The sequence below is a fragment of the Pollicipes pollicipes genome, unplaced genomic scaffold (assembly GCF_011947565.3).
Source record: "Pollicipes pollicipes isolate AB1234 unplaced genomic scaffold, Ppol_2.1 Scaffold_6686;HRSCAF=7923_pilon_pilon_pilon, whole genome shotgun sequence".
Classification (NCBI taxonomy): domain Eukaryota; kingdom Metazoa; phylum Arthropoda; class Thecostraca; order Pollicipedomorpha; family Pollicipedidae; genus Pollicipes; species Pollicipes pollicipes.
The window spans coordinates 46,620,507-46,643,847 of NW_023596921.1; the positions used below are offsets into that span (position 1 = coordinate 46,620,507).

Consider the following 23,341-nt stretch of genomic DNA (forward strand, 5'->3'; position numbering starts at 1 on the left):
ACAAATGATTCCAATACACTGCACATTTGCAGTACGAGACGACCGCGGTTGGAGCACTGTTATATGTTTGCCATCGTGTCGGGGAAAAGTTGTTTTGGAAGGAGCGTAATACTGTGACTGACTTGATCAGTGCGGGTATGGTCACATGGACAAGGGCCTGTGCGTACCTCCGAAAATCGGTCCAAAATGCACTTCTATCGCCGGATCAGTCACAGGTTACCGTACAGGTATGCATTTTAATCAATCGTGGTACCCGAGGGACCTCCTGAGGGACCTCCTATGCGATGCTAACATGTCAGCGAATTTACTTCCTTCTGCAATCATGAGCATCTGCTTGTCTCAAAGAAGCAAAAATTGGTAGGGTGCTATGTTCATTGCCTTACAATTACATGCATGGTGGTTGTGCAGTAACTAACAGTATGTAAATAGCAGTAAGTAACAGGAAGTGCTGGGTGCATAAAGTGCTCATGGTGTAGATTTTGTTTCTTCTAGAAAAAGTTAACTACTTGAAGAATGCCATCTTAGAAAGGGATTCTGGTTGCACAATGTGCATAGTATGCCAGACTTTCAAAATAAAGGATTTGCGATAGCTGATGTGGGGCTCATGGATTTTGGGGGGATGGGTGGCATCTGGGTTGTAATGCCAAATCAAAGTAAGGTTTTGATATAGTTCAGTCCTATTTAGTGGTAAAATAAAGACTGATAGTCACAGTATAACAGCCATAGATGTAAACCATTCCAAAAATGCATCAGATATGTTTGTCAGGGGTGTGTTCAGATATGGAAATATAAGAGAGCCATGTGATGGGATGTAAAAAAGTGACCCCGATGATGCCACTGCCTTCTCTATATTAGTTACCTGGATCCACCCTGTGCAATTTATTGAACACCATGAATAAGTATCTAATATGCATCTGATATTTACACTATCCAAAATAAACAAGAAGTTCATTCAAGTGTTCAATCAAGTTCAAGTGCTAACATATATGTTTTTCACAGGGGTGGCTCCAGTCTGTCAGGTTACAGAAAAATTATGTGTTTGCCTCCCTGAGCGATGGCCTTGGTCCTGAAACACTTCAGTTGGTCTTCAAGCCATCTCCGGATGCAAAAGGTAATAACACCATATCCATAAAAGGTGATGAGATGGGTGGTGTTGTTCGTGGGATGGGTATCTCTACCTCTCAATGTCAGTAGTGTTTGATGAAGTAACATTAATATGAAGTGATTCCATCCCACATGCCTGATATTGATGAGTATTCAAACTCTTAATGTTGCGTGTACAACATGATACAGGAAGACAAATAATGGAAGTCAAATGTGCATTTTTTCAGAAGTTAGCCCTCAGGTACTCTGACAATCCTGCAGAAGCTCACCACATTATTTTTGCATGGACAGGCTGCCTACAGCTCACCTGGAACCTGTAATGCAGTCCACAGTCAGCTGGAATGTTGCCTGGAATTTGTCACCCAGTCTGGTGTTATGCCTTTGTTTTCTGTGCCCCACCTTGTCTGGATGGGCTGTTCCTGTGTCGCCAGGTCTAAACGTGAACAGCTTTGTTCAGGTCTCCGGTGACCTGGTTCTGACCCCAGGCCGGAAACAGCCCGCTGAACTCAAGTGTCACAAGATCGACATCATCAGACCCTGCCCTGCCGATGTACGTACAGGCTTCATGTGACCTTTTCCAGCCGATGTACATACACGACGTCATGTAACCTTGTCCAGCCGATGTATGCACATGACATCATGTGACCTTGTCCAGCCGATGTATGCACATGGCATCATGTGACCTTGTCCAGCCGATGTACGCACATAGCGGCATGTGATCTTGTCCAGCCGATGCACCTCCGCGGCGTCATGTGTGCACGCCTCATCTTGTTCATGAATTGAACAGTGAACATTCATAACGCGACAGGCGAGTGACATCAACGCAGGAGCGGCGGGAGCGGGCCTGTCGCGGCGAAGCCGTGCGCGAGAACTGGCGCCTATCACGTGACGTCCACATACAGTCGTGAAGATGGTGGCTCACTGTGGCAGAGTCGTGCTTGCCGATGCGACCGCGGCTCGTCCGGCGTTCGGTCACCGGTAACCAGTTTCTGACACTGGCGTGTCGCTGCGATCAGCAGGGCTATCCGTTCCCGGCGCGGTCCCGGCCCACGTGGCAGCAAGCCCGGCAGCACGTGCACCTGCGCTCACGGCTGCCGCACGTGGCCGCCCTGCTGCGCACCCGTGCCGCCGTGACGCGCGCACTGCACGAGCACATGGAGCGACGCGGCTACGTGCACGTGCACACGCCCGCGATCACCGCCAACGACTGCGAGGGTGCCGGAGACGTGTTCACCGTCGTGGTGAGGGAGTGAGGGTGCAGACTGCTGCACTGGTGCCTCCAGGCGTCTTGCACGTGCCCCTTCCCCCTTCGCGTGCTCATGTGGTCATTGTTACACGTATCAAACTGTTGGCGACGTCCCCTTCATTCCAGATGTAATGTGCCCCAGGTTTGTTTTAAGTTAGTCAACTATGCGCTAAACGTATCGCAATGTTTACTCCCCGAGCCCAGAGCTTCGTGCCAGCTGTTTTTCGACAGCGGGGAGTTTGCGTTGCTGTCGAGTCTGGAACATGCTTTGTGTCCAATCTACTGTATCAGTACGAAACACTGCTACGCCTCCAAAGCAATGTCGTGCACGTGCAACCCCATGGGTCGTGTTCTGTCTGAGGGGCTGCGCCGTTTTCAGGCGCCGAAACAGGCCACGTGCGAGGCGGAGGAGGAGCGGCGACCCTTTTTCGGCGAGGATGTGCACCTCACCGTGTCTGGACAGCTTCACCTGGAGGCGATCAGCAGGTGCGGCGTCCTCAGATCGGGACATGCCGCCTTGTAATGTTACCAGGGCAGCATAGCACGCTCAGCGCATCAGAGTGTCCGTGCGCGTGCTGCGTGTGTATGTGCGTTTGACGCTTTGTAAGGTTGTCAGATGCGTTATAAGGAGACCACGGCGTGGTGCGTTGTAAGTCTGCCAGGTGCAACGTTCGGTCAGGATGTGGCGTGTTGCTCTATAATATTACCACCTTTTGGATCGCGCGTTGCGAGATCTGACTGCTCCCTTGTTATCCTCCAACCTTCCTCTTCACCAGCGGCATCACGCACGTGTACTCGCTGAGCCCGGCGTTCCGCGCCGAGAGCTCGCGCACGCGCCGCCACCTGGCCGAGTTCCACATGCTGGAGGCGGAGCTGGCGCCGGTGCAGCGGCTGCCGGAGCTGACGGACGCGCTGCAGGAGCTGACGCAGGACGTGGCCGCCACCTTCCTGGACCGCAGTGGACGGGAGCTGGAGCTGATACTGCCCGACGCCTGGCGCGAGCAGCTGGTCAGTATACTGCCCGGCACCTGACAGGACACTGGACGCGGATACGAGCACTAAATGCACACACAGGATGTACACTGGACATGAGCGGCTGGTCAGTATACTGCCCGGCACTTGACACGAGACTGGATATGAGCAACTGGTCAGTGTACTGCCCGGCACTTACGACGAGACTGGACATGAGCGGCTTGTCAGTGTTCTGCCTGACACTTAAGACGACACTGGGCGCGGATACGAGCACTAAAGACGGGCACTGGACATAGACACCGGACATGAGCAGCTGTTCAGCGCACTGCGCGGCACTTGACACGACACTGCATGTGGGTACGGACACTAGACATGAACAGCTGGTCAGTATACCGTCCGACACTCTGGCCCATGTTGTCCGCTCACCATGTTAACTTGTGATGTTGGGTGCTCCTGCTGACCACATCTCCTGCCCCATGAACCTCAGATGTTTGCCTGGTGTCTTCCCCTCAGGCTCTCATCGGGCATCTACTTGCCTTCTGCCCCCCCCCCCCCCCTTCTCCCCTCGCTTTCCCAGAGAGCGTCAGGGTTTGTGGAGCACTGCCTGTCTGGTGGCCCGTTCTTGCCGCCTGCCCAGACGGACCTGGACGGGGCCTTGACGTGCCCTGACGGGGCCTGGATGCCGCGGCGCGCGGCGGGCCCGCCGTCCCCTGAGCGGTACCCTGTCCCCTCAGGCCTCGGTGGAGCGGCTTATATCGGCGCCGTTCGCGCAGCTGACGCACGCCGAGGCAGTGTCGGTGCTGCAGCGGCGGCGGGAGCCGGGGGCGCCAGCCGCTCCCGGCGGCGAGCTCAGCCGCCAGCACGAGCTGGCGCTGCTCGAGCACTGCGGCCAGACGCCAGTCTTCGTCACAGACTGGCCAGCCCGCCTCAAGCCCTTCTATGTCCGCACCGAGGGCGATACGGTGGGTGGCGTCCGCACGGAGGTGGAGGTTGGCAGCACCTCCCGCGCAGAGGGTGGGGATGCAGCGAGTCCCACCAGCATAGAGGGATGGGGTGAGCCCCCACCTGCACTCGGGGGATCACAGTGCGTCCCACTTGCACAAGGGGGATCACAGTGTGTCTCATCAGCGCAGAGGGGATCACATGCGTTCACCACATTCGTCTCACCTGCGCAGGGGGATCACATACATCCATCACATGCGTCTCACCTGCACAGAGGGATCATGTGTCCATCACATGTATATCACCTGCACAGAGGGGATCACGTGTCCATCACATTTGTCTCACGTCCATAGAGGGGATCACATGCGTCCGTCACATGCGTCTCACCTACGCAGGGATCACATACATCCATTACGCGCGTATCACCTGCACAGAGGGGATCACATGCGTCCATCGCATGCGTGTCACCCGCACAGAGGGGATCACGCGTGTCCATCGCTTGCATCTCACCTGCACAGAGGGGACCACGTGTCCATCTCATGCGTCTCGCCTGCACAGAAAGGGGTTTGGTAAGTTCCACCTGCGTTTATGGCTGCGAGTGCGCAGCGTGGCCGTCTCTGGCTTTCACGATTTGGCTAGGAAGTGTTCTGGCCGCGCATTCTTTGATAAATTCCTGCCGCGGCGCTTTCAATTTTGGGTCTCCTCGCCGGCTAACTAAACCGCTATGCGGCGCGGATTCTGCGATGTCGGTGTTATCCGAGTGCTCCATGAGTCTTGTCTTTTCGGCGTGCGTTGCAGCAGCGCATTGGGTTCGCCATTCCTCATTGAAAAGTTTTTCTCCCATCATTTACTTCCCATATTTTTATATTTCCCTCTATCGACTATTTTCGTGTTGCCCTAACGAGGGACTGGGATTGCTTGCTTCGTACTCGTAGTGAACGTCGAGTCCGAAAATAGCGTTTGACGCGAGATGTGATCCAAAATGTGGTGACCGCTCGGTGAACTGTAGAAGAAGCTGGATGGGTTGTCGTCATACCGTCGCCACAGACGTCGTGATTTCTCGCTATCGTAAGTGATGAACACCCCTTACTTGCCGGGCTGGGGCTGCTTAGCAGTGCTATGTCACTGCGCACGACGCAATACTTGACATTTGTGGGTGTGTTCCTCCTCACGTATGCATCTGCCGGGGCCGGCTCGCCCCTGTCCTCTGCCGGCCACCGCGTTGTCGCCGGCCAGTGACGTCACTGACGGTCCGGCGGCGGCTGATCAGCATGCGTGGCGCGATGCCGGACTGACTGGGTGGCTGGGCCTGGCGTCGCCCGGTCGGGGGGGGGGGGGGGGGCGGCTTAGTGTGCCAGATCGCGGCCCTTCAACCCGGACCTACCCCCGCCCCCACCCCGCGCCGGCGTAGGGGCAATGGCGGTCTCGCTCAAACTGGCGTGGTTCTTGCTGGAGCGACCTTCCGGGGCGGAAGTCAACGAGGGCTGCTACCGTGCCGATGAGGACTTGGATGTCATCATGCATTCTGCATTTGCTGTTCAGTTTTCCGGTGTTATGAATTGTTAGCATGGAGGAAATGATGCTGTACATCGAGCTTATTTGATATGGCTTTGATGTTACAAAATAGGATGTAGTAAATGATACGTTTCTCTCTTTCGTAGGAGAGAGAACACTGCCGTTAGCGCCAGGTACCCTAAGACATCAATTTGAAACGTCGTCTTAACCCCTTATGACCTTATTAAGTATTGATTTTACCAAAACTTCCGCAAAGGCACACCTTGAGCTGATGACGTGTATTTACCTCATTGTCAGCTGTTCTGGCAGCCCAGTATTAGATGCCCTTGCCTGGACAGGGTCTGTGTGAATCTTACTGTAGAGTGTACCTACCTTAGGGTGGCCTAACCCGACCTCAGTGTAACCTGCCCGGAACGCATCGCAATTTGTCCCGATTTCTTTGTGGCCTGCTTGATCCCGCTGTGACCTGGCCCCTCTCAGACATGCTCTGACTCCAATGTAGCTAAGTCTGACCACAGTGTGATATGCCCGGATATCAGCACGACCTCCCTGACCCCAGTGTGACCTGCCGTGCTCCTAGTGTAAACTGTTGTGACCCCAGGGTGACCTGCCTTGACCGCTGCTGACCTGAGTGTGACCTGGCTTGGTCTCGGTGAGGCCGCTGTTGACCTCAGTGTACGTGACCTACCGTGACCTGGCGCGCCCTCAGGCGGCGGCGGTGGACGTGCTGGTGCCGCGGATCGGTGAGTTAGCCGGCGGCTCGCTGCGTGAGGATGACCCCGCTCGGCTAACGGCCCGGCTGCACGGGCTCGGCCTGCTGCCGCGGCTCGACTGGTACGCCCAGCTGCGCCGCTTCGGAGGCCCGCCCACCGCCGGCTACGGCCTGGGCCTGGAGCGGCTGCTGCTGCTGCTCACCGGCCTGGAGAGCGTCCGCGATGTCGTGCCGTTCCCGCGCTGGTGGCAGCACTGCGACACCTAGCGCCGCCCGGCGGCCGCCGGTCCAACTGACGCGGACGTCCGGTGTGCCTGTCAGACTCAGAGTGGTTAGCGTTGTGAAAATGCCTGTGTGTTGTGGCTCATACCCCATGTCTTTGAATGTGTTGGCTGTGCTGCAATACATGTTTTGAATGTCTTGGGATGTACTTAGCGGCAGCTTTGTGTGTACCGCGTTCTGTGGCTGGCGGTCTTCACGAGTTAGATTTCCTTTCCAAAGTCCAGCCGCTACTCATTGCAATGGGCCATGCACACTTGCCACCCATGCCTGGCCAGTTGTACCGACCAGCTACCCATCCTATGACATTTCATCAGCACTTATTCCACTTTTTAGAAGATTTGCGGGAAATTTTGCACCAATATGTGCTCTTTTACGTTGGAAATTGCAAGATATATTGCGCTAATGGCAACACTAGTATCCGTTGAAATGTTTAACAGAAATCTCGTAAACGTCTTGCCCCTACCCGTAAATTTCCCAGAATCTACCAGACCAGCCCATTGCTGATTCCATGTGGGTACTCTTAGTCCCGGCCATTGCCTACGTTGTCAGTCTACGCAGTCTACGTTGTCAGTCAATTATCAGTCTACGCGGGCCATTCGTGAACCTTGTACCGAAAGGGATCGTACTGTTCTGTCATTCAGCAGCTAACCATCGGAAAGTAGCTTCTAGGACAGGTTATGCACTTCAAAATAGTGAATTATCCGTTTGAAACCGTTCCTGCTGTGGTTCTTACGTTGTGAAAGCAAATGAGCTCATGTACGGGGAGGGCGGCAGTGACTCGTAATATCGCCGCGATTCAGCCATCACGTCGGCTCATCTCTGGCTCCTTCGACTGGGGGCGGGCGGTATCGACCGCCGCACGCCGCTCCATCATTCCGGAATGGGATAACGACAGCCGCTGTTGCGTCAACACATGGAGGAACGCTGGAGGCCGTGGGATGATGTATGTGAGCTCGGGTTGGCCCGCCGCTGGTTTTGTGTTACGCGTCGCGCGTCATACGGCCAATGCGAGTCGGACGCGAGTCCAGCGGGCGAGACAGTCTGGCTTACGCCAGTAGTTGGCGGGGTAACGGAAAATTATGACCACAGCCGGCACATGATGATATGTGCCAAATGCATCAAGTAAAAGGCCTGTGATCTAAAAGGCATACGTACACAAACGCCCGGTGTATAATCTATTGGGGTTGCCATGATCAATTGGGCGATCGCTTACCCGATCGCTGTCAAATCACGTATTCTGGATGACATGGAGAGGAGGCCCGCACTCGTATATGATAGCCTACTTGGATGTGTCAGCCCCATGGTTAGTTGGGTTTGTTGCCTCTCAGAACGAACAAGAGGTGAATTGTGCAGCTCCCTGGTGACCCACGACAGGTTATTTCTGCGCATCACATCTATGGTATCGGGTTGGTTATGTACACGGGTATGGGAGGCGATCGCGTTCGCGTCGTATCATGGACTTTCACCCTGTGAGATAAGAGAACACTGTTTAGGAGATTGGTTCTCAAACCAACTTAGCTTGACTCAAACTAGAGTCTCAGCCCACGCCCACGGCACGCGCTTCGTCGAGTATGGTAGACGTAAGGACTGGAAACCGACACGACTCGGGCCGAATCGCACCCTGTCCGTGACCTTTGATTCACTTGCGACGATGCGCTTGCGATGGATCAGGCGCTTAAAGAATTGTTATCAGCATTTTTGGGAAACATTATTTAACAGCTGGCGCATGCGTGAGCACCGACCTGCCCCTGGAACATCTGGCGGCAGTCTGTGAGGCGCAAGTTGCGGCGTCCGTCGTCAGGCGGCCGCACCGTCGAGCGTCGCGCACGGCGCCGGCGGTGTCGGCTGGCTGCGCGGCAGCCGGCAGTGCGACCCCGTGACCGGCGACGGTGACTGCCGCTAACCGCGCCGCGCCGCGTGCCGAGTGGATGTGATAAACCGCTGCCGACTCGCTGGGACACGGAGGCGCTCGCTCGGCTGCTGCGGTCTTCCCCAACACAGGTACGTCCGAAGCGTACGCCTGTGCTCGGCTGACGCCCCGGCCGCTCTTACAGACTCGACTAGGTATCATCTGGCGTATTCACAGGTTATTGAGGGAAGCAGAAACTCTTGACCGCTCGGCGGAGGGCTTACGACCCCACAGCTGAAGGATTGTTGCGCGATTTTTTTGTCATTTGGCATACAGCAGGTTACTAAGATATTGCGGGAAGGATTCCGACGTCCCAGCGTCCTCGTGAAGACCTTTCTATACGGATCAGCTGCACGTTCGAGGGGAATCTCCTCTTGTGCAAGATTAGCAGTTTAAGCGGAACGGATCACATCCTGGTGACCTTGCGTGGCGCGGCCGTGCCCAGCCCCGAGCCGAATGCCACATCTGAAGGCACGTTGACATCATTGATGCGTATTTTCTCATCCCGTCACCGTGGATGAGAACTAACGGGATACGATGACGGCAAAAATGTCGATGTGTTGATCTGTATGTTACGTGAACAAAATGTCAGCCTGTACGCACCGAGCCCACCAATACGTCCCGGGACGTAAATTGGTGGAAATGATTGAGGGTGGTATCCCATTTTATTTTGAAGGACGAGGTTATGTCTTAAATTTTGGATTATTTTCCTGATAGCCCATTATTTCAGCAGCGAAATAATCATAATCATCACAGACATACCAAAAAAAGGCTGGCCTTGTGTGATGTGACAGTTGACTTATTCCGTTTTTTTTAGATATAACAGCAACAAATATTGTAGAGCCCAAATGAACACTGCAGTGGGCAGAGCCACCGTAAAAAAACACAAATTGGCGCCGTGAACCCGTCTCCTGCTTGACGAGGATAATGTCGGTTTTTCCTTCCCGATCGGCTACGCTGGGACTTCCTAACGCAAGCGGTGGTGGCGGCGCCGCAGGCGAGTCGATGCGGCCAGAGCAGCCTCCACCGTGGCGTGGAGGTTTAACTTCTTAGCTCAAAGCGTCATAACACCGTTTCGACGCCTGATCTTGCTCGGCCGCGCTCTGTTTGACCCGCAATGGCCCGTGGTCCAATTATCTACATTGGCACAATCGTTCGGCACGGGTGTTCCGACTTGACTCATTTGTGCTCAAGAGCAGAGGACTTTCCCCCTATTCGTCGAGCACCTAAACGGGCAGTTCGGTTCACCTGCCGGCCTACGGATGGCGCGCCGACGAATCCGTTGGAACTAACAACTTTTCATCACACTGTTTGGCTATCCAGGCGTGAAAGTGAAAAAGCGTTGAGACTATTCTGAAGTGCCTCGTGCCTATTTGTGGAGGGCGTCTTCGGCTGAGCCACGTCAGGTAGAGTTAACGGCCCATAGCGCCTGCCATCCATCCTTTCTAAGTTATGGGCTACTCTCAGCTGCCGCTCCCGCAAATTACAGACCACTGATTAGTTCAGTAGTAACTTGTTACTGTCGGGTTTAATGCGCATCACATGCAGCAAATTATCGAAACGCATCGCCCAAATGGAGACAGTGACGGCGAAAGAATAAATTCGCGGTTTGATGAGCGAAAGAACAAATTCGAGGTTTGATGAGCGAAAGAACGAATTCGAGGTTTGATGAGCGAAAGAACAAACTCGCGGTTTGATGAGCGAAAGATCAAATCCGACGTTTGATGAGCGAAAGAACAAATTCGCCGTTTGCAGTGTGACAAATGGCCAAACTGGCTGGACCAGTCTGCCCCCCCCCCTCGAGAACCAGTGGATGTTTGCCGCGGCCGAGGCAGCTCTTCCCAAAGGTCGGTGGTCTGGACACCGTCATAGCTCGTTACCAGACCCAACCGTGACCGGTCCAACTGGCCGCATCTGACCGCCGAATCCGCCGAAAGGATCATCTGAGATCCAGGAACGCAACTCATCGCCTTAAAAGGGGAAAGCGCTGGAAGAGCTGGTGGGAGGCTATCGTGTTAACGCCCTGAGAGAGTGTTTTATTCTCACAGAAGGAAATGTGCTCGTCAGCCTACCTGCCAGCGGACAAGAATGGGCCTTCTCGGTAGGTGAACCTAAAACCTTGAGTGAACCTATTAGGCGACAACGCTGCAACAAAGGCGAAACTATATGACGCTGCAGTCACATACCTCGGGGAGGGGCATGTGTGAACACTACGCCCGACACCCGACGTGGACACACATCCGAAAATGGCGCGTTGCCATGATGTAAGGGAGGTGCGTGCTCTTGCCGTTGCAAATAATGAAGGAGTTGCTTCATGACCGTACAAAAAGCATGCCTCCTTGCCATCTGTATTAAATCCCAGGACAGTTGGTCGTTATTTTGAATATCTTTACTTTTCTGAATAAACTTTTGCGTTGTATTGCACATTTTTCAGTGCAAACACAGTGGAGTCCGAGGACAAGTTAACGCTATCTCACATGTGTAGTTAACGCCGAAAATATATATTTTGCATTCTGAGACAACGAGGTGCTCACATGCGTGACAGTCGTACTGTATCCAGAGCGGCACCACCGGCTGTCCTGAGCGGCACTATTGGCAGAACAGAGCGGCACCACCGGCTGTCCTGAGAGCACCATTGGCAGAACAGAGCGGCACCACCAGCTGTCCTAAGCCGCATTATCGGCAGACCAGAGCGGCACCACCGGCTGTCCTGAGCGGCACTATCGGCAGACCAGAGCGGCACCACCGGCTGTCCTGAGCCGCACTATTGGCAGACCAGAGCGGCACCACCGGCTGTCCTGAGCGGCACTATCGGCAGACCAGAGCGGCACCATCGGCTGTCCTGAGCGGCACTATCGGCAGACCAGAGCGGCACCGGCTGTCCTGAGAGCACCATTGGCAGACCAGAGCGGCACCACCGGCTGTCCTGAGAGCACCATTGGCAGACCAGAGCGGCACCACCGGCTATCCTGAGCGGCACTATCGGCAGACCAGAGCGGCACCATCGGCTGTCCTGAGCGGCACTATCGGCAGACCAGAGCGGCACCACCGGCTGTCCTGAGCAGCACTATTGGCAGGCCTGAGCGGTACCACCGGCTGTCCTGAGCGGCACTATCGGCAGACCAGAGCGGCACCACCGGCTGTCCTGAGCAGCACTATCGGCAGACCAGAGCGGCACCACCGGCTGTCCTGAGCGGCACTATCGGCAGACCAGAGCGGCACCACCGGCTGTCCTGAGAGCACCATTGGCAGGCCAGAGCGGCACTATTGGCAGGCCTGAGCGGTACCACCGGCTGTCCTGACTGGCACCACCGGCTGTCCTGAGCGGCACCATCGGCAAGCCAGAGCGACACCACCGGCTGTCCTGAGCGGCACTATCGGCAGGCCAGAGCGGCACCACCGGTTGTCCTGAGCGGCACTATCGGCAGGCCAGAACGGTACCACCGGCTGTCCTGACTGGCACCACTGGCTGTCCTGAGCAGCACTATCGGCAGGCCTGAGCAGTACCACCGGCTGTCCTGACTGGCACCACCGGCTGTCCTGAGCGGCACTATGGGCAAGCCAGAGCGGCACTATCTGCAGACCAGAGCGGTACCACCGGCTGTCCCGACTGGCACCACCGGCTGTCCTGAGCGGCACCATTGACTGTCCTGAGCCGCACCACTGGCTGCCCAGAGCGGCATCACCGGCTGTCCAGAGCGGCATCACCGCCTGTCCAGAGCGGCACCACCGGCTGTCCTGAACGACACCACCGGTTGTCTTGACTGGGACCACTGGCTGTCCAGAGCGGCACCACCGGTGTCATGAGCGGCACCACTGACTGTCCTGAGCGGCGCCACTGGCTGTCCTGGGCGGCTCCACCGCACCACATGCTGTCCTGAACGACACCACCGGTTGTCCTGACTGGCACCGCTGGCTGTCCAGAGCGGCACCACCGGCTGTTCAGGGCGTCACCACTGGCCACTGGCGCGTCGCCGGACTCGCCGGCCGGCGGGCGACCTCCCAGCACCGCCCAGTATCCCGGCGGCGCCACCGTCACGTTTGCCGGACACCCTGAGTGGAATGGGCACGTTTTGGAGCGGAGCGGACGCGCGGCGCGCATGCGCACTGGTGCCGGTGGATCTCGCCACGGTGGCGGGGTTAGCAACGCCATCCGACTGCGTCGTCTTATTCGCGGTGTCTTCGGACAGCAACCGCGCCGACCGTGCTCAAATCGGACGGGCTGAAACACCTACCGGGAACACGACTCGGTTTTTCCAGATAAGATCTCGTTATTTAACGGTTGAGCGGTATTTTCCAACGCTCCAGCGGCGGCGGGCAGAACGGTGGCGGTGCTGGCCCGCTGCAGGCGAAGTGCTGTCTCAGGCGTCACTAAATCTGCTGTTTATCATCGATCAATCGATGCAAACGAATCAAACTAGTAAGCTTGCATTCCACATTGAAAGCCTCCTCCACCACCCTCTCTCTCTCTCTCTCTCTCTCTCTCTCTCTCTCTCTCTCTCTCTCTCTCTCTCTCTCTCTCTCTCTCTCTCTCTCTCTCTCTCTCTCTCTCTCTCTCTCTCTCTCTCTCTCTCTCTCTCTCTCTCTCTCTCTCTCTTTCTTTCTTCCTCTCTCTGCCCACGTGTCCCCCTCATTCTCCATCTTCACATCGATCCCCGTCTTCTTATCCCGCTTCATTTCCATATACCTCCCCTGTTTCCATATCCTTCCCACCATCGTTATGTCTCCTTCTCCACATCCCACAACATTGAAACGCAGGCGGGGGCTGTTAAACCCCGCTCTTGACCTGTCCATAAGCGAGGTGGTCGAACCGTCATCCACACAATTGTAACATTTTGCTGGCAGCTGAGCAGCAGGCTTTGTATCAGCGCATCACGCCTGCTTGATAGCTTATCTGTTACATTTGCCCAAGCAGCCACCATTACCGGCCGCATTTTTCGTCCCCGAAAGCCAGCCCGATAAAACACGGTGTCCTCAAATCTCCACCGCTGCTGATACCCCGGGAGCTGTACAAACAGCCATTATCTGTAGCCATAGGAGTGAAAACAATTGGAAGTTTCTGTCTAGGACTCATCAGCGTGACTGAAGCTGCGCAAAAGTGGGCACGACTCCGTCAGCTCAGGATAGGTGTGTATTGATCATTCCTGGAGAGACGCGGTGGGCACATCTACATCCGGTGCATCGCATTTGGCCTGATGGCGCGTGAATAAGTAATATCCTTCGGCAAGCAAAGGCCATGGTCGTTACTTAGTGCAAACATTAAGTAAATGCATAATGTAGTGTAACAGGTCCGTAAGTGAACCTATGAAACAGTCGTCATAGTAGCAGATACACCATTTCACAACACAGAACCAGCTTGGGTTTGCAACGTGATGAAACTTCGGGAGCATTGCAGTCGACTCGTGACGCATTCACCCCAGGTTGCTCGCATGCTATCTGCAACACTGATGCGCAGAAAGCCAACAGCGTTCCCCTGATTTTCAAGGGAATTCTCTAAGCAAAACGATGGCCCAAGAGGAACAATCGTATGGCTTCCATGGCTCAGACACTGGCAGACTGTTCACACCGAGCGCCTGCCTGGCCGCGGTCGCGGGTGACGCCGTTGCCGTCGCCGCCGCTCTGATGACGCTAGCAGGCAGAGGGCTGGGTGACGTCAGCATCGGCGGCACCCGTTCCCAGCTCGCCCGGCGGGGCCGGGAGCGGGCGGAGCTGGTTCCCGACGTGATACGATCAGCGGGCGTGACATACGGCTGCCTCGTCTCTCACGTGCTGGCTGCCTGATCGGCCGAGTGGAGCATCTGCGGCAGTCTGCGAGCCATGCGACACGACCCGGTTCGGCGGCGGCCTGGAGCGCCGTCGCCGCCGGGCTTCGGCTTAGTGACGGGGATTCACGCCCCGACCGTCACCGGACTGGTGTCACCGGCAGCGCGGCTGTGACCTCGTGACCTCAGACAGCCATGCCCCGGCACTATGCTCCGTCCCGAGTGCCCACATGGAACCACGAGTCCATCTGCAGCGAAATTGTCATCCGCGTGCGTCAAGCTTCCAGCAAAACACCACTTCTGCTGTCAGACCTGCGTGGGCGGCCAAGGCCGGCCGTTGACCTTCCACGTGACACCGTGGCGCCGCCGTCGCCAGCCCGTGTCGCTGACACGGAGCGGCCGTGCACGGCGGGCACCTGCTAATCGGCCTGTCCGACCGGCCTATCACGCCGGCTGACCCGTCCTCAATGGCGGCTGATATGATAGCAGCGGGAGGGGGCGCGAGCCGCGCGGCGCCGTCGCCGCCGGCCGGCACCACGCTGGCGGCGCCGGCACCGCATCACGCGCCGGTGATCCTCCTGCGGCGTGGGGACGTTATCATAGCCCCCCGGCAACGCGTCCGAGTCGCCGCCCGGCACCGATGTAAACCGCGGCCCGGCACCACCGCTGAGCGACCGGCAACGCCACATCTCAGCTCCAGACCGCCGCACGACGCCAATTCTGAGCTGACATTTGGCACCACCTCTGAGCAGATGCCCGACACCTTTTCTAAGCTGATGCCTGACACCACCTCCGAGATGACACCTGACACCACCTCTAAGCTCTTCTACCGGTTCCGCCCGAGAGATCAAGCGGGACAACGTCTGAAGCATTACCCGGGACCACCTCTGAGATATCAACGGGGTCTCCTCTGAGATATCGCCCAGCGCCATTTGTGAATGACAGTCCGGATCATCCCAGAGCAAGCGTCCGGCACCATCTCCGGATCGCTGCCTGCGCCATGTCCGGACCGCCAGCGGCACCACTGCTCCCACGTCATCCGACAGCACGTCTGTGAGCTGCCGCAGGCGCGAAATCGGATCACTGAGCCATCACTTCAGAAGTATCGTCCGGGTACTTCAGAAGTGGTGTAACCGTAAGTGGCAACCACCTCTGAGCCGCTGCAACGCAGCACATCCTGAGCTCTGAGTCACTGCACCGCACCACACCCTGAGCTCTGAGCCCCTGCACCGCACCACACCCTGAGCTCTGAGCCCCTGCACCGCACCACACCCTGAGCTCTGAGCCACTGCACCGTACCACGTCCTGAGCTCTGAGTCACTGCACCGCACCACACCCTGAGCTCTGAGCCACTGCACCGTACCACGTCCTGAGCTCTGAGCCACTGCACCGCACCACATCCTGAGCTCTGAGCCCCTGCGCCGCACCACATCCTGAGGTCTGGGCCACTGATCCGCAACATATCTGGGCTTCGAGCCCCCATATGGCACTTCCCGGAGCCTGACATCACCTCTGAGCCACCGTATGGCGCCGCCTCTGAGCCACTTACTAACGTTGTCCCTGAGCACCGTCCAGCACCACCTCCAAACCACCGCCACCGGCATTATCTCCGAGCGGCCTCCCAGTCAACTGCTGTAATCTGCGCCAGCATTTACCAAATCTTGCCTTCTTCGCGCGTCACGTTTTCGAACGGCATGAAAGGCTGTAGCGATTAGTGTAGCTAATGACTGTCGGCAAAAAACTAGCTCAAAATAAACCATTGTAACGAGTGGTTCAACGGATCCACCTTTGGGCGTGTCACTCGCTGTGCCGAATTGGCCGAATTTTATTTCTCCATCGAGCAAAAACTGTGACCTTGACATCGGGCACGCATCCAACGGCTCGCCGTACGCGGCCGTTGATCTAAAATTTATTTCCTTCGTTAAGCCAGTCACGGACCGACGACACGGACATTTTGGAGCGACCGGAGTCACCGACCGCTGCGAGTTACATGCGCGAACTCGGGGCTGGGGTGCTCCGGCCTTCCGCGTGTCGCTGTCCGGCCGGTCGCCGGTTCTGCCGTACCCGAGTTTCACGAGCAGGTTCGGTTCGAACCTAGTTAACCATACAATAACATAAACGGGGCGAAATGAACGATGGCGTCGATGTGCCTCCGAGCCCAAATAACTAGCATGCGCCAACGTACCTCCGCAAACGCTGGGCTTGAAACGACCAATGCGATGGTGACGAGCACGTATTTAGAAAGGGAAGAGAAACACAGAAACTAGGGGAGAGGGGAGAGGTGACAGGAGCACAGAAACTACCCATTGATCTCGGAGCAATGGTTCGCTGCACATGAAGCACCTCATGTGCCTCCACACGTCCGCACATCTACTGTTTCTGACATTTAGCTGTCTAGAGTGCACTTACTGGCTCGACCCCAGCAATGTGAGCCGTGTCGTGACTCGTGGCCTTTCCGGCGCCCCTGAGCTTTTCTACTCATCCGTTGCCACGTTTCTGAACGGCCGTCGACAGTCGTCACCGACCACTGTGTCGATAAAGAACGTGTGGTGAGCATGGATGCCACCATATATGGTGACGCTCGTGGCCACCATCTCGTTGGTTGGCCAGCCACAGTAGTCGACGGCCTTCGGGAACGAACGGCTGCGGACGAGAAGTGTTCTGGGCGGGCCTAGTGGGCGCCCAGCTTCAAAAGAAGCCATCTGTTCAAATATTGTTTTTTGTGTAACGAGAGCAATCACCCAAACCAGATTTTACTTCCAACGAACGCAGAGTAAAGGAAATATATACCACTTTTGCGGGTTTCTTTTTGGCTCGTGTGCCCACGACGCTGCGGGCAAAGTCACTGCCTCACTGCAGCAGCGGCAGTTGCGGTGGCTTCCCATAGCAACCATAATGTGGTGCTAAGGGCCAGTGGATCGCAAAATTGCGACGTCATAAAAATCGGTAAGGTACATCGCGACACACTGCATGCAGCAAAAACAAGTTTTGGTGGATGCAATCTCTTTAAGCCTCGGCTCGTTTCGTTGGTTCCCAGAGCAGCATGGATGTCTTAGAGTCGTGGTGGCTTTTTGAATTGCGAAAGAACGTTCTCACGCCTCCGGGTTTCAGTCATCCTGTAAGTCGCAAACCAGCAATGCGGAAGCCATGGGATCGGCGGCGGAAAATGTCGTGGCCTTATGGTTCGCTTCGGTCTCCTCGGATCGTTTCGACTGGTTTGGTCTTGACCTTCATTTGGCCTGCATTTGGTCTTGTAAGATTTTCTTATAGAGAGCAAGATGCCATTGTTTTAGATGCGCACTCCAAAAGTGCACGAGGATGAGATCCCTGTGCTAGATCTTTGACTGACAAATTGTGAAAGGGCTTTCGTGATGCAGCTCAGATCTGGAAGCATTCTTTTTAAAAGTTATCTTTACAGCATGCCAGGATGATTGCCATTTGTAAATTTATAAACTAGTTGGGATGACCAAGGATGCCCTGGTAATGAAGAAAAGCACACCGTGAATGAACGATTTTAGATGTACTTGTTTTATTTGGTTTAATCTTGATATTTGGATTGATCCGGGCTGGTCACTTGGGTCATGGGTATTCATACTTGTACCTATTTTTTTTATAGTGGCACACGCTCCAACTAATTCGTCTGCCACGAATCATTTGTTGGATCAAATCACAGGTATCAAACCAAATAAATCAAAATCACAGGCAGAACGATCTCGAAAATACACCACCGCCGGGCGTCTTCTCAACGAAGCCGGGTGCGAGCGGTGGTATGCCATCTGCAAAAGTTACACACCAACCTTAAATTACGCCGGGATTAGATCATTGAGGGTCCCTTACACAAAACAGGCCGCCCTGTTCGACTGAATCGTTGTTTGACCGCCTGCCCAATCAGTAGGTTACGTGTCCCTTCGAGGCACAACATTACGGTCCGCTACTCTGCTGGGGCGCTGCTGGCAGCGGGTAGGTCGAGCGTTGAACAACGGAGGCGGCACACCAAGCAATGTGACGATGGGCAAACGCAGGCTGAATAATGGCGTACTGGATACTGGCGACACCAACATACATACTGGCAGGCTGGATGCTGACGATTCTACTGCAGACGAATTCTTGCGCCAGATAATCACGTCTGCAGTGCTGTTGTGTGCGCCATTGTATTGGTGCTGCCCTTCTGCGATAGGGTAGATGGACCGGCTGCTCACTCTGGCACGGTCGACGTCAAACCAACCCTGGGTAGACACTGACTCGGGCAGGCTATTCATTTTTACCGTCTTTTTCAAGTATTTAAGATGCATTGTTATACGAGTGTCAGCATGAATTAAGCCATGCATCTTCGGAGGGAAATACTTAAACTTGAGTTGACACATACACCGAAGCATTTCAAAATATAAGGTGTATTCGACATGGAGTACCGTTTTGGAGTAATGTTTGGTTAGGCTGGGGGCGGGTAGGCATCATAGCTTGTCAACATAACTTGCCATTGGAGCATGACAAGTTATGTTGCGTTCGGTGCCATGCAAGCAGTCCATTTTATGGTATGTAAATGCGTGCGACATCTATGACACGTTGCAAGCAACCGTAGCAACACTGATATGAGCTGACGATCATGCACAGTGTCTAGATATGCAGGTGTACGAATGGGTGAAAACCAAGGGGTAAAACGATACGCGCAGTTTTCTACGGAGCGCGATGGTTTCAGTGTTGCTTGGTTTGCCTTTGAAACACTCGGAACGCATGGCTACTGAAAAGCAGACAAAGATTGGCTTTGTTGTTGAAACAATTGCAATGATTCTGCTCTACCGAATATCGAAATAAATTGTTCAGAAGACTTATTCTAGACTAGATATAATGGAGAGTGTTGAGACAGGCATCGGAAAAGCTGGTGGTTGCTGTAGGCCTGAATCGCTTCTTTTCTATCCGATGATATACAAAACGAACAATTTTTGTTCCGTGAGGAGAATGGCGGCGTTTCATTTGTTACGGATCGAAACATTTCATGTACAAGTTTGGGCGAGGAATGTGTCCATCACATGTGTCTGATTTTTTTTTTTGTGTCCCACTCTGACTGTCAAATAAGATCTCCAGAACACAATTTTTGACTGCCGCATTCGAGGAAACGTGCTCCATAGGAGGAGAACAGCACCACTACCGTTTCAGCACCACTGCCCTGTTGAGTTGGAATGGCCAACGCCAGGGTGAAATAATCGTGAGTGCATATAAGAATGACGTGCATCTGTATAACAACTGGCAAAATACGCATCTCACTTGAGAATGCAAATCACCAAACGATGCCTTCGTCAGTCGTGTTAGTGATAACCTTTGCATTTCGCGAGCGTACACGACACATTATTACCTATCGAACACGGATATTTTGCTCACCATCAACGGCATTGTACCGAACAAATGCTGGTCCCAATCGACGCTGCGCCACAATCGCCGCACGGTCGATTGCTACAAATCGTGAATATTCCAAATGAATGCCAAACGGTCGCGAGCAGGCATACAGCACCTGCGGGAGCATCCTCACGGGCACAGCCTCGTCTTCAAGTCCTCGCCCGTCGGTCTGCGCACCAAGTCGGCTGCCATTCGTCGGCCGTTGAGCTCTGATCCTGCAGAATCACGATAGGAGATTCGAGAACGATTTATCGACCCTTGCTCTGGCGGTTGCCCACACGCGGGCCGTCTCATGTGTTTGTAATGGCGGCGAAGCCGCGGATTCGCCGCTGGTCCTGCTTCCACGCTCACCGTCAGCCTGGTCACCCATTGTGACCGGACATACGCTGTCTTGTTGTCATACGAGCCGGGTTAAGCGTGACGACCTTGGAGTCATATCGTCGATAGCCCCGGTAGCGGCACGTCGCCTGGCCGGCTGGGCCAGGGGCGCATCCTTCTGCGGGCTGCCGGCTAGCAGGCTGCATGCCACACCAGCGGGACAGCTGCTGCTGGTCGGCAGGAGTCGCCGCCAGAGCTGCAGCCGACGGGTCACGTCCCACATCAGCGTGACACCGCCCGCTGTCGGCAGCGTCGCGCCGGAGCTCAAGCCAGACGGTGTCAACGTCCACGGGTCACGTCCCACACCAGCGGGACAGCCGCCGCTGGTCGGCAGGAGTCGCCGCCGGAGCTGCAGCCGACGGGTCACGTCCCACACCAGCGGGACAGCCGCCGCTGGTCGGTGGGAGTCGCCCCCGGAGCTGCAGCCGGCGGGCCACGTCCCACACCAGCGGGACAGCCGCCGCTGGTCGGTGGGAGTCGCCGCCGGAGCTGCAGCCGACGGGTCACGTCCCACACCAGCGGGACAGCCGCCGCTGGTCGGCAGGAGTCGCCGCCGGAGCTGCAGCCGACGGGTCACGTCCCACATCAGCGGGACAGCCGCCGCTGGTCCGCGGGAGTCGCCCCCGGAGCTGCAGCCGGCGGGTCACGTCCCACACCAGCGGGACAGCCGCCGCTGGTCGGCAGGAGTCGCCGCCAGAGCCGCAGCCGGCGGGGCGGCGGATGACATCGATCCGGCAGCAGCGGATCGTCGCTCCCGCCAACGTCGACCTCGATCCATTTGTTCCAGATAGTTTGCTCACGCTACCGGGCAGCCTGCTTAGTTTTTATCGATGAAAATCAATACAGGAAATCTGACATTCGGGGAGACTCCTAGCGAAGTGGCATATGTTTTTTGGGATGCCATCGGCCGTCCTTGCCCAATCTGGACTTTTAGTTTCAAAAATGGGATCACCAATCAAAAGACCTCCACTCGGAACTGTGCGACGTTTCGCAGAGGTGGTGACCACTGGGGTGGAATGTCGAGCGGACATTGCAGCGCAACACGGACTGGGTGTTTCGAGGCCGCAGCACATTGCAAGGGCCTCCTCAGGCAGACAAGGAAAACGTTTGTCATGGTGCAGCTATGCACTTTCGATTCTTGAAGAATCGTCCATATCGCACTTCATTTCAGAGAACGATGTGAATTGTGTCTGTATAATTACGTACAAAATTCACATGATCCCAGTCAATGTGTGTGGGTGCTGGGCGTGGCTGAATGGGTGTTTCTGGAAATGTACATGGAATTGCTATAGTTCTTCAGGATGCCCCATACCCCCTCAGTCTGTTTCGCCTCATTACAGAGGAAAATCGAAAGACACTTTAAAATGTAGCAACGCTGACGCAGCATTCAGAGGCACTGACCAAGAATCAAACGCCTGCGAACAATGCCCATATCTGAAGAACGTCGGGTCTTCCCCAATCACGACTATTTCTGCGAAGCGACTGTGCTGGGTGTACGTGGGGTGCGTTGTACGGTTGGTGTTTGTGTGTGTGTGTGTGCGTGCGCAGGCATGCGTGGGAACGGCGAGGACCGGTGTTATCGCTCGTCGCGTGTCCTGTGGTCCGCGTCCCACACATTGTTTGCACAGGACGCGCGAAGGCCAGCCTCCGAGCGCGGTGGTCGCAGCTGCGTATTGCTGCCCGTTCGTCACGCTGCCGGGCGACAACAGCCGGAATGTCTCTCAAAGGAGCGAACCACCACCCTAAGTGACTGGCAGATGAGCCCTGGAGTTAATGTTAACATGTAGGATCTCCAGGGCTTTGGCAGTTGCAATCAAGTCAACCTACATCATGGACTTTGTCGGCAATCGCTGCTGAAATATTTCGTTTGTTGTTTCTGTGAACCATCGACCGAGAGCCGTGTTTGGATTTCTTTCTGATCGAGTTATCATAACGCTGTCTTCTATTTAAGGATGGTTTTGTGATTTATACGCGACAAGTACACATTTCGAAGGTCTTTATCTTAATCTTCTTATCGTTTGCCATGTCCTCGCATCACGTAATTTGTGAGTCCACCGGAAAATTATATATTCGCACATTTCACACTAGCAAGGGAGTCGGGTGAATCTCAATGGCAATGGAACAGCATGAAGCAGATGTTGAAACCTGGTGTGTCGCCATTGAGTTATGTTGTTGCATGGAAAAGACGCCAGCGCAGACGGCAGACATGTTCCAGCCTGCTGGGGTGGTTTGCAGTCCTGAGTAAGACAGCTGGGAAAAATCAGCCCAATCCACAGTCCAAACCAGCCTCCAATCTTTGTTTTTTACACAAAAATGCGGTAAATGGGCTTCCCTCACCACTGCGATTTTCCTATTCTTCTTCAGCGTTCGATTTATAGTTCGGGGTAACTTTGTTTCCTGGACCAGCGTGGTGCCTTGCGGTTCCAGTCCAGGCGGCCCGCCGCGTTACGGAACAAGTGCTCGAGTACCAATCTAAGAACGCGTCTGAAACATGCGTCTGATGCGGCACCCCGCACCTTGCGGTTGGATATTGCAGTCCAGCTGATTAGCATTATAGCCATATTGGCGTGCAATTCGTGACTACGATTCGGCAAGAACCGCAGCGGAGGGGAAAAATTATAGGTCGGTGGCCCGTCTGGTATCGCAGAATGGCAGTCTGTGCGGCTGCAAGTTGCAGCTTGCCTTAACTGCAGCTGACCTTAACTGCAGCTGACCTTAACTGCAGCTTACCTTAACTGCAGCTTACCCGAAGCTCCCGGATAACTGCACTAGTGTAAGCATTGCATAAACATTGAGCACCACATTGTAAGCACTGCACTTACGAGTGAGAGATGGCCCTCATGTCTGAAATGAACTGACCTGTGTGGTGCTGGAGACTTGTTGGTTTGACGAGGAGAGAAGAATAAAGGAAGTCTAGAGGACACGAGTTTTGAGCTTTTCCCATCATCAGACGACATGAAAGTCTGACAATTTCGCAAGTCAAAAGTTCATGCCCTCTAGATTTCTTCTGATCTTCTGTCATCTACAAGTCGACAAGCCTTGAGCAGGAAACAGGTCAATCTATTGAGCGCTTATAGGTCAACTATCAACTTACCGCTTACCCAATCGATGTATGACTGCCGCATCAA

General features: G+C 55.0%; 2 protein-coding genes across 6 annotated transcripts in view; both read left to right on the forward strand.

The window, feature by feature from the left end:
* Positions 1 to 49: 49 nt before the first annotated feature.
* On the forward strand, positions 50 to 6,911 carry AsnRS-m (asparagine--tRNA ligase, mitochondrial). 4 transcript variants are annotated; one of them, XM_037230971.1, is made up of 8 exons: positions 50 to 227; positions 1,000 to 1,111; positions 1,536 to 1,654; positions 2,121 to 2,345; positions 2,730 to 2,836; positions 3,127 to 3,358; positions 4,057 to 4,284; positions 6,489 to 6,911. In XM_037230971.1, exons 1-8 carry the CDS (start codon positions 138 to 140, stop codon positions 6,756 to 6,758), a joined length of 1,383 nt encoding a protein of 460 aa, XP_037086866.1. In that variant the 5' UTR covers positions 50 to 137; the 3' UTR covers positions 6,759 to 6,911. The 4 variants fall into 4 exon arrangements, with proteins under 4 accessions (XP_037086866.1, XP_037086868.1, XP_037086867.1 ...); XM_037230973.1 differs by having other exon boundaries at positions 2,742 to 2,836; XM_037230972.1 differs by having other exon boundaries at positions 2,124 to 2,345.
* A 1,732-nt stretch (positions 6,912 to 8,643) lies between these two features.
* Positions 8,644 to 23,341, forward strand: part of LOC119107483 (cAMP-dependent protein kinase catalytic subunit 1) — a 168,531-nt gene continuing 153,833 nt past the window's right edge. For both annotated transcript variants that reach the window (XM_037230928.1, XM_037230927.1), the window contains exon 1: positions 8,644 to 8,774. The gene's annotated coding sequence lies outside the window, so the exon portion shown is untranslated. The remainder of the gene's footprint in view (positions 8,775 to 23,341) is intronic.

What these genes read in the sequence shown, in the direction of transcription:
- AsnRS-m (XM_037230971.1), top strand. Translation starts at nt 138, where the DNA reads ATGGTCACATGGACAAGGGCCTGTGCGTACCTCCGAAAATCGGTCCAA. An exon ending in CACCTGGAGGCGATCAGCAG is followed by an intron (nt 2,837 to 3,126) that starts GTGCGGCGTCCT and finishes CCTCTTCACCAG; the next exon opens with CGGCATCACGCACGTGTACT. An exon ending in TCCGCACCGAGGGCGATACG is followed by an intron (nt 4,285 to 6,488) that starts GTGGGTGGCGTC and finishes GCGCGCCCTCAG; the next exon opens with GCGGCGGCGGTGGACGTGCT.